Source organism: Melopsittacus undulatus (assembly GCF_012275295.1).
Source record: "Melopsittacus undulatus isolate bMelUnd1 chromosome W unlocalized genomic scaffold, bMelUnd1.mat.Z SUPER_W_unloc_6, whole genome shotgun sequence".
NCBI lineage: Eukaryota > Metazoa > Chordata > Aves > Psittaciformes > Psittaculidae > Melopsittacus > Melopsittacus undulatus.
Window position 1 is genome coordinate 428,972 of NW_022993948.1, and position 12,832 is coordinate 441,803.

The 12,832-nt window shown below is 42.5% G+C and overlaps 1 protein-coding gene across 3 annotated transcripts in view; it reads left to right on the forward strand.

Annotated features, from left to right (window-relative positions):
- LOC117438298 (AP-1 complex subunit gamma-1-like) overlaps positions 1 to 12,832 on the forward strand; it is a 74,802-nt gene that overhangs the window by 26,068 nt on the left and 35,902 nt on the right. For 2 of the 3 annotated variants that reach the window (XM_034073835.1, XM_034073834.1), the window contains exons 4-10: positions 514 to 655; positions 1,716 to 1,812; positions 4,434 to 4,510; positions 5,678 to 5,686; positions 7,582 to 7,677; positions 8,162 to 8,242; positions 8,494 to 8,592. In XM_034073835.1, coding sequence (XP_033929726.1) covers positions 514 to 655; positions 1,716 to 1,812; positions 4,434 to 4,510; positions 5,678 to 5,686; positions 7,582 to 7,677; positions 8,162 to 8,242; positions 8,494 to 8,592 — 601 coding nt within the window. The remainder of the gene's footprint in view (positions 1 to 513; positions 656 to 1,715; positions 1,813 to 4,433; positions 4,511 to 5,677; positions 5,687 to 7,581; positions 7,678 to 8,161; positions 8,243 to 8,493; positions 8,593 to 12,832) is intronic. The other variant, XM_034073833.1, reaches the window with a different exon arrangement.

Consider the following 12,832-nt stretch of genomic DNA (forward strand, 5'->3'; position numbering starts at 1 on the left):
AGAGGAAGACTCATTTACTTCATCTTGAAGACCCCTACCCACAGGAGGAAGACTCATTTACTTCATCCTGAGACCCCTGCCCATGACCAGAAGGGGCACTGGGCAGGTGCAAAGGACCTTCCGGCTCATTATAATACGAAGCGGGGATAGATAATAAATATGTATAGGCGGATTGAGCAACCTCATGTCTATGTATACCTTAAGAGAATAAATGTAAAGGGAGAACAACCCTGAGGTGTGCATGCTTTGCAGGAGCTATCCCCATGCACCTCAGCGCTGAATAAAAGCATACCTACTTTACAACTTTAACTAGTTGTGGAGTCTATCCGCGCATCACATGTACTCAAAGTTGCTATTACTCCTAAGTTGTGCTCCCACATAACTGAGAATTTGGAGAGTTCTAGGCAAGGTGTGCAGCTGGTTAGATGACTGCAGATACAGATGCCTTTTCTTGTGTGTTCAGGTTCTCTGTGCATGCTCATTGGCTTTTTTTATTTCTTTTTCCTTTTGCAGTGACCTTAATCACAGCACGCAGTATGTACAGGGGCTGGCACTCTGCACTCTTGGCTGCATGGGCTCCTCAGAAATGTGCAGAGACCTTGCAGGAGAGGTGGAAAAGCTCCTCAAAACGTCCAACTCCTATCTTAGGAAGAAGGTACATCAGGGAACTTTTAAATAATTTGTTATGGATTAAAACTCAAGATTGATTGGATGCCTTGTGAATATCTGGAATACTAGATGGCTTTGATCACACTGACTATTTTCCCAGTGTGCAAGACAGAGGTCAAAGCTCCTTGTCTGCCTATAGCAGGAACATGTGTAAGTCTCTAAAAGACAAGCCTCCAACAGGAGAAGAAGTTGTTTCTGTTTGGATAGTCTCTACCAGTAGTGTGAGAGAGAAAGGTTAAGGGCTTGAAACAGGCAAACGATTACAAGTTGTTTTGTTTCCATAGCAAGTGTGCCATAGCATCTGCAAAGTGTAATCACCCTTGTTCTTTTAACTTTAATTGTTCAGTTTTGGGGAGGGTGAGGTTCAGTCGGATTAAGGAAGAGCTGCATACATGTTACTTCTTTGTCTACTGTGTTGGATCTAGAGAGAGATGAGAGGGAAAGCAATGCTAGGACCTCAGTGCACTTGACCCTCAAGCAGCAGCAAAGCACAGTGACTCCTGTTGTTTCTGTACCCTAGAAGAAGTAGGCACATTTTTTTGCGGCATACTTTGTTTTTCACGGGACCCATCACCTGCAGGAGGAAGTTGTAGTTATTTTGTGGGGAAGGAGATGATATTCAAGGGAAAGAAAATGAGCCATAATTTGATATAAATTTAATTGATTGCTTCCAATGCATTATGCCCTCCCTAGCAACAGGAAGACAGACTGAAGTAACCTTAAAAGGCAGAGCTGCTTTGCAGTTGATATCACTTCTGAAGTGAATAATGTAAAAATGAGCCATTACTAGTGGGAGTATTACTTTGTAGCTCTGTGCCATCCCTCCATCCTGTTCCCCCCCCCCCCTCCCACTCATGGTAGTTTTACTGAACTCTGTGATGCTGTTTAGTATCTCTTGTGGTAGAGAGATGGGAAAATGTACCATAAACTTCCCAGGCCTTTTGTATATCATGAAATTTGTGATATATCCCACTGTGCTAGATGTTCTCAAAGCATGTATCATTGTCATTGCAGTATGTACTAATAGAGCTATTTTTCCTATACAGGCAGCGTTGTGTGCTGTTCATGTTATTAGAAAGGTGCCTGAACTCATGGAGATGTTCCTGCCAGCCACCAAAAACTTGCTGAATGAGAAGAACCATGGTAATACCTGAGCTATATATACCTGGCTAATACAGTAGCCAGGCTATGCCATTCTTTATGGAATGGTGCATTTGCTAAGTCTTTTGTTTGGAAGGAACTTTTGAGGTGTATTTGTATTATTTGTTTCTTCCTATTTCTGTGCAGCGAAAGCAAATGTAATTCAGAAGGAAAGGATGTGTATGACTACTAGTCAGCAGGACTTTTATGTGGCATAAGCGACAAAAGGAACTCTTTCACTCAAATGTTTTTTGATAAACTTCAGAGTAGGTGGAATGGGAAAGTTTGTGATTTTTTTAAATTTTTTTTTAAATCCAATACTCTCCCTAAAGTGACTTTAAAGTTAACTTTTTAGTATTGGGGTGTTTTTATCTATGTTCTGTTAGCATAGGACTGTGGGATTCTTTGACATCATTTTAGCAGGCATTCCCAGGACTGAGATACCTTTGTCACTGTCAAGAAAGAGTCTTTCTTTGGTGCTGTTTTCCATCAGAACTACATCAGAAAATAGATTCTCACTTCAGTGTTCCTTTGTGAGTTTATTCTATTTTAATGCATTTTCTTGTATAAGTGTTTCTAGAAGATTATTTAAAGATAAATTCTAATATTAAAGAGAAATTCTTATATTAAACCTTGACCAATTTGTATCAAGCCTAGTGCTCACTTCCCTAAGTCTTACTCCTGTGGCACATATGCAATGAGCATGTGCCTTAAAAAAAAAGTTGGGTGTACAGTAGATGTTTACAGTGCTGAAAACCCGCTACAGGGAGAAGTTCTGTTTCAAGACAGGGTAGTTGTAAATGCCAACCGTACTAATGTGCCACAGTAGCTTTCTGAGAAGCTATTTTTTTTTTGTCTCTTCTTCCCCCCCCCCCCCCCCGCATGTCTTGTAAACCTTTGAGGTACAGGATAGTTTGCATGTGGAATGTGGCTTGTGTGGTGCAGCTAGTTTACCTTGATTTAAAACATGATGATCAGAACATTTAGACCAGGCACTACTTCAAATAGGCAGTGTCTGTAAGACTCTTTGTCAGTAAGTGATGCCTACGTGATTCATCTTGTGGTAGCATGAGATCCTCTGTCTTACGCAACTCTGAAAAGCTCAGAGCTGTTCTGTTCCTTCTGTTCCCCCTTTAAAGATGGGAATGCTCTTCTTCAAGCCTTGGGCAAGCAAAGAATTGAGTCTAGGTTCACCTGCATTCAAGAACTGTATCATCCTTTATGCTTTCTTTATCCTTAAAAAACAGCATCTCCTTTCCAACAGTTTTAGCCATGGGCTTTGTGTTGAGCTTTCTCTGAAAGGTGCTTGGTGACAGCCATCATGGCTTCACTAGGGGGAAATCCTGCCTAACCAATTTGGTGGCCTTTTATGACAGGGCTACAAAAGTGATGGACAGGGGTGGAGCAGTTGATGTCATCTACCTGGACTTGTGCAAAGCATTCAACACTGTCCCACATGACATCCTTGTCTCTAAATTGGAGTGTCATCAGTTTGATAGGTGGACCACTTGGTGGATAAAGAATTGGCTGGATGGTCGCACTCAAAGAGTTGTGGTCAACGGTTCAATGTCCAGATGGAGACCAGTAACAAGTGTTGTCCCTCAGGGATCAGTGTTGGGACCGGTCTTGTTTAATATCTTTGTCTCTGACATGGACAGTGGGATTGAGTGCACCCTCAGCAAGTTCGCCGATGACACCAAGCTGTGTGGTTCGGTTGATACGCTAGAGGGAAGGAATGCCATCCAGAGGGACCTTGACATGCTTGTGAGGTGGGCTGATGCCAACCTCATGAAGTTTAACCATGCCAAGTGCAAGGTCCTACACCTGGGTTGAAGCAATCCCAGGCACAGCTACAGGTTGGGCAAAAAGGAAATTCAGTGCAGCCCTGCAGAGAAGGACTTGGGGGTGTTGGTCAATGAAAAAATGAACGTGAGCTACCAGTGTGCACTCACAGCTCAGAAAGCCAACTGTATCCTGGGCCGCATCAAAAGGAGCATGACCAGCAGGTCAAAGGAGGTGATCCTGCCCCTCTACTCTGCTCTCGTGAGACCTCACTTGGAGTATTGTGTGTAGTTCTGGTGTCCTCAACATAAAAAGGACATGGAACTGTTAGAACAAGTCCAGAGGAGGGCCACGAGGATGATCAGGGGACTGGAGCACCTCTCATATGAAGACAGGCTGAGAAAGTTGGGGCTGTTCAGCCTGGAGAAGAGAAGGCTGTGTGGAGACCTGCATCCATTTTATTATTTTAATTAACATGGCCTTGTAGGTGTTCTGTGTTTATATAGAATCATAGAAGGGTTTGGGTTGGAAGGGACCTTAAAGGTTATTTAGTCAAACTATGTCTGATACCATCTGACTGTATATTTAGCGTTCAGGTTTCTGCAGACGAAGTTCCACTTCTCTTTCATTTGACTTTTACCTGCAGCTTTAAGACACTGGTATGTTGGTATCTGGTTTCCTTTTGGTACAGTGGCAAGCCCAAATTTAGATACGTTGGATTCAAGAATATTTTTTTTGTCATTTCCTGTTGTTTCCTTATGATCTTTTTAATATGTCTGGAGCCAATGAAGTTATGTTAAATGGAGATAGTTTTTTCTTTTTTTTTCCTCTTTCACCTTTAGGTGTTCTTCATACATCAGTTGTCCTCCTCACAGAGATGTGTGAGAGAAGCCCAGACATGCTTGCACACTTTAGAAAGGTAAGTGTGAAGTGATGTTACTGTGAAGTCAATGTTTATGGATGTTTGTGGTGGGTTGAGGATTTTTTTTTGGGGGGGGGGTGTGTTTGATTTGTTTTGGTTTTGCCAATGTGTTCTCTTAATCTCCCTAGTGTGCATGTCTTTTAATGAAATCCTTGCAACTCCTTGTGTTGAAGAAGTCTTTTTGTTATCAAAATTAAAAAAAAATCATTAAATTTAGCTATTTTGTGTGCATCTAGTCCTAGTCCCCTTCAATAAGTTGGGTAAGTTACAAAGCATCAGTCTTAAGACTATGCAGTATGAGGCTCATTCTAAAGTTAGATTTAAAATGTCCTCTATGTTCCCTTAGGGTTTTTTCCACTCTTAGTAGCTAATTGCATAGTGACAATGGCATTACACATGTATTAAACATAAAGAGGCAAATATAAAAAACTGAGGCTTGTGCTGACACCTGAATACCTTAACCACAGACACGCAATTTTATAAACTCATGTCAAAAATACCACTGAAAGTTCTAGTTGTGTAGGTAACTCACCTCTGGTGCATGCTATATTGCATCATGTATCAATCTAACTTAAGGGTTTTGATAATCAGTGTCACTCTTCCTCCTTTGGTTAGGAATGTTTTCTTCTCCTCCCCACCCCTGAGCTTCCTCATGTAGTTTGCTGTGCAGTATTATTGCTGTATCAAAATTTCTGAAAATTGCATTGTCATTCTGGTCAAAGAAGGAGAAATTTAACAAATCTGGTACAACAGAACTGGCTGTTTGCTCCTCTGAAAAGTCTTAAAGGTGCTTATTTATTTGCATGCCTGGTTTATTCTTCTTCCTTGGCTTGTCTGTATCATTAGGGATCTCAAACAGTACATCCTTTGAATCTTAGCATTTTGGCATGCATCTTCCCTTGCCTGATTGCATATATCGAAGCAGGATTGGAAGTGGGACTAGGGTCATCTTGAAGGTAGCTTCTAACTGCTTTTAATTGCTCAGTTATGATAGTGATGAGAAAAGAGAGAAGAGCTGAGTCCACAAAATTTAGGTACTAGGTACATTCTTTTCTAGTTCTCAATTGTAGTTGTTTATGCTGTGAATGGTATTACATGGATCTCTCCCTAATGCCTGCTTTGTCTGTTTTGTCTCTTGTCTGTTTGGAATCCTGCTGTGTGTAGAATGAAAAGGTAAGAAATAATTCTTCTAGATGGTGCATGCTTGCATTGAATCTGTAGATGCTTGTCACTTGTGAGACAGTGCCTCTTAGTCATTTGTCATTGATTACCATATGCTTAGGTTGACTGTATTTATGTGATGCTTTTTTGTGCTGGTCTTGTCTTGTCACTAAACCTCTATGCCCATGGCAGATCTGATTCACAGTTGTGGCCTTTTCCAAACATGACTTTGTTTTCCTCAAGCTCACTCTCATTTGAGGACTTCTTTAGGAAATTTTTTTTTGGTGCCTAATCCAACTGGAGCCCTGGGCTTTTCTCTTATCAAAACCTGAGCTTTGTGTTTTGCTTGAATCATGGGCCAGCTTTGGGTGATTCCCAATGAGAGCAGAAGAGACTTGGCCACCTGTAAGTGCGCTTACTGTGCTGCAAAGAGCTACCAAGTACAGCTGCACTGCTGGTGTTTTTCATGGGTGGAATTTGACAGGAGAAGATAGGGAGGGGTTGCCCTCAACCTGTCTCCATGGCTGTAATCAGGGTTCCAGGAATGTTCCACCGTGTCAGTCCATTTGTCTTTTACTCTTTCTTGAGGAAAGATGTTGCAGTGCCCTTTGGTTCCCTCTTTAAGGCAGATAATAAGAAATGTATGGTTCCCTTTTGTTTGTGTATTTTATGAAATGCTTGTTTACAGAGGGGTATGTAATTCCTGAATAATGCAGGTAGGAATAAAAAGAGATGATGGGGGAGCTCTGCTGGTGTTCTTCTTGCACTGTACCTCAAATGTACAGGAATTCAGCCCAGAAAACATTGCCTGTTTAGTATTTCCACATGCAGCTGTTGTGCTCTTTAAGTCGCATTGTGCTTTTGGCACCTTCTGCTACTATTTGTCCTGAATCTGAAGCACCTTTGTGGTTTGATGTTGTCAGAAGTGGCACTTTACTATAAGCAATCTCTGATCTGGTAACAATTTAGACTGAATGCAATTCCTGACTTGTAGGCATACAAGAATGTAGAAGCAGCCCATCTCAAGGATGGGAAAGTTGGTGAAATCTTAAAGGTGAATTATTGGAAAGGGTTTTGTAGAGAACACACAGTTGGAAAGAAACTTTATGAACAGTGTAAGTTGATACAATTTTGTGCTCCCAAATCTGGCATCATAGCAGTGCTTCCATCAGTTTCTCTGTTGCTATGCAGAACCTGTCTAACAGCAGTGAAGCAAAGAATTTGATCACTTTAGTGTTGCTGCTCTTGCCAAGAAGTTTGTGATTAAGAGGAGGGAGAATAGACCCTGGAACTACTTGTGGGGGTCTAACAGTAGAGCCCTGGGGGAAGGCTGAGGGAAATCCATTCTCTGCCCTTTTTGGAAACTCTTTGAGAGCAAGCAGTTCACAGAGCTTCTCTTTCTAGAAGCTAGGTTGGATGGAGTATCAAATAAAGGGAATTATTAATAATTTAATCATAGCAGTACAGTACTTGAGAAGATCAAGACACTTGACTATGACTGATGCTTCCATGGAGATACATGCTAAGAATTAATCAGGAGCTAATGTAGAGCCCCCAGGCAAAGTCCTGGAATTATACCATTTTTATAGTCACAGTTGATCCCCTTTTCATAAAGAGAGGAATTTAAGTTGGCATTTCCTCTCAGGTCTCAACTGCCAAGCTCTGGCAGATTTAGTACTTTAAAGATACAACATGGTGCTCAGGACCCAGCTTAACCGTTTCTTGTTGTGCCCTAGCTAAGCTGTAGGCATTTGTGTAACATCAGTTCTAGGTGTACAGGTTGAACTTTGTGGAGAAATCCATAGACTCACTTGATTTCAAATATAGGATTTGTTCTTGGACCTGTACTTAAAAGCTGGGGTGAGGGAAGAAACAACACCCTAATAGGACAACTCTCTGTTTAACAGCTTGTTCCCCAATTAGTTCGTATTCTGAAGAACCTTATAATGTCTGGATATTCACCAGAGCATGATGTGTCTGGGATCAGTGACCCCTTTTTGCAGGTAAGAACTGATACAAACTGGTAGCATTAATTCTAGCACTGTGTTTGAGGCTTAGGTATGATGAGGTAGGTAACTCAGGGCAGCTGTGTTGATTTTAAGATTTTTGTGTCTTTGTTAGAGCTGATTGTACAGATAATCTTAATCTACCTTAGTGAAAGACACCTGCTTTAAACAGCAGTTGTAGTACCTTATGTGAAGTTGTGACAAGGGGGGAAGCAGCAACATGTGTTGGTCTTGCAAGGCTGTGCCAAGTGGGTTGTGGGGGTACTCAGCAGTTCTGGCTACTGTGAAGAAAATAAGCACAGCATAAGACTGTTCTTGTTGGTAAAGGTAATATTAAGGATAAGCATTTTGCTTAGGAATGGAAATCAGCTGCTTATTTTGCTGATTTGCCACTCCTCAGGAAGTGTCCTGGGCATTTCATGGCTCCCAGGTAAAACACTGCTGTCCAGTGAGCATTGTTTTGCTTTATTTTGTCAAACAGGTACGAATCCTGCGGTTACTAAGAATTTTAGGACGAAATGATGATGATTCTAGTGAAGCAATGAATGATATACTTGCCCAGGTGAGGTCTGCAAGGTCAATGAGCAGACTAAACTTTCTCTTTTGGTTTCTTAGTACTTTGGTTTGACCAGCACTGGTGAGGATACAGTGGCTTGCTGTGTTGGGTGGAATTTTGCTGTAAGATACACATGTTCATAGGTGTGAAGCTTGTTTGCTAGGAGTTGGTTAGTTTCACCACATGATTTGCAGAACAGCACAAAGGGGATCTGCTTTGGATGCATTGGAGACACTGATACTGTTTATTTTCTCCAGGTTGCCACTAATACAGAAACAAGTAAAAACGTGGGAAATGCCATTCTCTATGAAACTGTGCTGACGATTATGGACATAAAATCTGAAAGTGGGCTCCGAGTAAGTTGACTTTACTATGCACCACCCCCCCCCCCCCGCTTGTATTAGAGTAATTTGTGTAGAGGACATGAAACAAAGTTGTTTTGCCAAATATAGTGTTGTGGTTTAAGCCCAGCCTTTAACATGGAACCATGCAGCTGCTCACTCACTACCCACTCTTCTTCCCCTCTCCCCAATCCCAGAGGGATGGGGAGGAGAATCGAAAGAATGTAAATGATTGACAGAGCATGAGACTGAAAATGCCCTTGCAATCAAGGTAAGCATTACTTAGCAACAACTGAAAACATTGATGTGTTATTCAGCACTGTTCTCAGACTAAAGCTCAAAACAAACAAACAAAAAGCTATGAAGGAGAAAAATGACTGCTACACCTGAACCCAGGACAATATCCACCCCTTATTCCATCCCATTCACATCATGCTCAGATCCCGTATTTTTCAGTATACCATTACTTTTTGTCTCATGTGTGGGGGTGTGTGTGTGTATGCATATATATGTATACATATATACACACACATATACATACAACCACACTCAGAGAGAGAGATATCATTACTTAGTCCATGGAACAATCCCTATAAAGCTGCTGAATTCATCCAGTCCATGATATCAGGCTCCATCTCTTGTAACAGTCTTTGAGGGCAGGAGAGATGGTGTGTAATATTGGATTGTTGCCTGCTGATGACACCATTGAGCTCATCTGGTCACTGCTGAACTCATCTGGTTTCATCAAAGTTCATTCTTTGTTGGGGTGATGATTGAAGAAAAGGCAGGGTCAGTTGTTGGTGACATGAGGACAGTTCTGCTGCTGCTGACTTTTCCCATGACTTTATTTTCTGCTGATGATCATGAGAGCACATCTCTCCTTTTCACAGACCAGAGTGGTAGAGATGGGCATCTAGCTGATGGGCTATAGAAGTGTTATATAGCAGGCAACAACATATAAATGCGGTTATTGGCTATTTACCCCCAAGATTATATCTCATTGAGGTATATACTGGACTTCCCCATCCTCCCATATTATCAACCAAGTATATCCAGATCCCCGTGCAAAGCAATCCCACGAGTGAATTTGCCTTGACCTGAAACAGGAATAATACATCCACACAGAGAAAGAGAGAGATCATTCCTTAGTGAATGGACCAGTCCCTATAAAGCTGCTTAGTCCATCCAGTCCACAATATCAGTCTCCATCTCCTGTAACAGTCTTTCAGAGCAGGGAAGACTGTGTGCAGTGCTGGATCGTTGCCTGCTGATGCTGATCATTCCTTTACCACAGAATTCATCTGGTTTCATCAAAGTCCATTCTTTGTTGGGAAGATGGTCAGAGGGAAGTCAGGGCCCATCACTGGTGAACTGAAGGCATCTAGTTGGTGGGCTGTAAAAGTGCTACATAGCAGGCAACAGCATACAATTGAGTTCATTGGCTGTTTCCCCCTAAAATCAAATCTCCTTGAGGTACACATCATACTTCCCCATCTTCCCACAAAATTGCTCAAAGGCTTGTTGTTGCTCAGGGCCCCATTTAAAATCATTATTCTTCTGGGTCATGTGATAGAGAGTTCTTACAATCAAACTGTAATTTGGGATGTGCATTCTCCATAATTCCACAACACCCAAGAAAGCTAGTGTTTCTTTCTTATTAGTTGGTGGAGACATTGCTGTTACCTTGTTGGTCACATCTGTGGGGATCTGGTGATTTCCATCTTGCCATTTTATTCCCAAAAATTGAATCTCCTGTGCAGGTCCCTTGACCTTACTTGGGTTGATGGCAAAACTGGTCTTCAGCAGGATTTGGATTATTTTCTTACCTTTCTCAGAAAAGTTTTCCACTGTATTGCCTCACATGATAATGTCATCAATGTATTGCAGGTGTTCTGAAGCTTGCCCCTGTTCCAGTGCAGTCTGGATCAGTCCATGGCAGATGGTAGGGCCTGTGTTTCCACCCTTGGGGCAGTGTGTTCCAAGTGAACTGGACACTCCTCCAAGTAAAAGATAACTGTGGCCTGCACTCTGCTGACAAAGGAATTGAGAAAAATGCTTTGGCAATATCAATTGTGGCATCTCACTTGGCTGCCTTTGACTCTTAATTCATACTGCAGTTCTAACATGTCCGGCACGGCAGCACTCAATGGTGGTGTGACTTCATTCAGGCCATGATAGTCTACTGTTAGTCTCCACTCTCCTTTAGACTTTCACACTGGCGACATGGGGCAATTAAAGGGTGAGAGGGTTCTGCTGTTTAGTCCTTGGCTCTTCAGTCTACAGATCAGCCTATGGATGGGAATCAGGGAGTCTTGGTTGGTACAATATTGCTGCCTGTGCACTGTTGTGGTCACAATTGGCACTTGTTGTTCTTCGACTTTCAGCAACCCCACAACAGAAGGATCTTCTGAGAGACCAGGCAAGGTGGACAACTGCTCCATTTTCTCCATTTCCAAGGCAGTAACAAAAGCCTATTGGTACCATTTTGGGTCTTTGAAGTACCCTCTCCTGAGGTAGTCTATTGCAAGGATGCATGGAGCCTCTGGACCAATCACAGTGGAGTGCTTTTGGCACTACTTTCGAGTCAGGCTGATTTCAGCCTCCAGTACAGTCAGCTCTTGGGATCCTCCTGTCACTCCAGAAATATAAATGGGTTCCACCCCTTGATAGCTTGATGGCATCAGGGTACACTGTGCACCGGTATCTAGTCGAGCCATATACTTCTGTGGGACTGATGTGCCAGGTCATTTGATCCACACAGTCCAGTAAACCCTATTGTCCCTCTCCTCCACCTGGCTGGAGGCAGGGCTCCTATAATAGGAATCATAAGATTCTCTACTTAAGTCTTGTACAAAGGGATTAGAATTCATTTTTCATAGGAGTTGGAGTAAAATCATCTCTTCCACTCCTTCTGGGAAACTGCTTACCAAAGACTGGAGCAGCAACTTAGGAGGGTCAACCTTGGCCACTGTTCTTCAGTTCATGCATCTGTTCCTTCAGTACTGAGGTAGGTTTTCCATCCTACTTTCTCATGTCTTCTCTGTGATCCTGCAGGTAAAACCATATGGCGCCCTGTGGCGTGTACCTCTTCCTTCTTGGGCAATAGGGCACTTTCTCTTAATAGCTATGACAGGTCTGTGCATGTGGGGAGCTGGATAGATCTGATAGATTGTCTCTCAATTGTTTGATCTCCTGGGAAAGTTTTTCCACAGTTGAAATGGTTTAAGGGGTGAGATTGTCTTTGAACTCTTGGAGTTGATGTTTCTCTGTCATTATTTAAGCCCAGCCATCAACCGAGAACCATGCAGCCGCTCGCTCACACCCCCCCTTCCTCCCCTGCTCCCGAAGGGATGGGGAGGAGAACTGAAAGAATTTAACACTCACAGGTTGACATAAGAACAGTTCAGTAACTAAGGTATAACACAAAACCACTACTGCTACCACCAATAATAATAATGATAAGGGGAATAACAAGGGAGGAGAATACAACTGCTCACTACCCGCCAACCAATGCCGAGCCCGACCCAAGCAGTGATCTAGCCCATCCGGGTAACTGCCCCCAGTTTATATACTGGGCATGACATGCTGTGGTATGGAATACCTCTTTGGCTAGTTTGGCTCTGGTGTCTTGTCTCTGTTTCCTCCTGCTCTCCCCTCCTGTGGGAATTCTTAAAGAGCCAAGGCCACATAGTGAGCGATCCTGATACCCTGAGCCTTATTACTGTAAAGTAAGAAGATTCTTGGCAGGCATAAGCAAGGTCAGTTGTCTTGTTAGGCCTCTGTAATTTTCCACTGAAAATGGGCAGAGACTGATCTCTGCCAAGGTTGTAGTATTTTTAGAGTAAGGTATTTAATCGCAATTATAACAAGTTGTAAACATTAGCTTTGTAAACAATAGTAACCTCTAGACTAACCAATTAGAGCTCAGTATCCAAGGCTGTTACGTAAGGGAGTAAGGGTATAAGAAGAGCACTGTATCTAATAAAGTTTGGCAATCACTTAATCGCATTGATCGTCTCTGTGTTGTCCGGACTCCTGCGTCAACACCTTCCACCCTGGTAGAGCATGAGGCTCAGAAAGTCCTTGGTCAGAGTAAACATTACTTAGCAACAACTAAAACCACTGGTATTATCAGCATTGTTCCCAAGCTGAAAGTCAAAACCACAGCACTTTGCAGCTGCTAAGGAGAAAAAATGGCTGCTACTGCTGAATGCAGGACACTCTCTTCATCCACTGTTGGTGGTGCTGCCTCCCT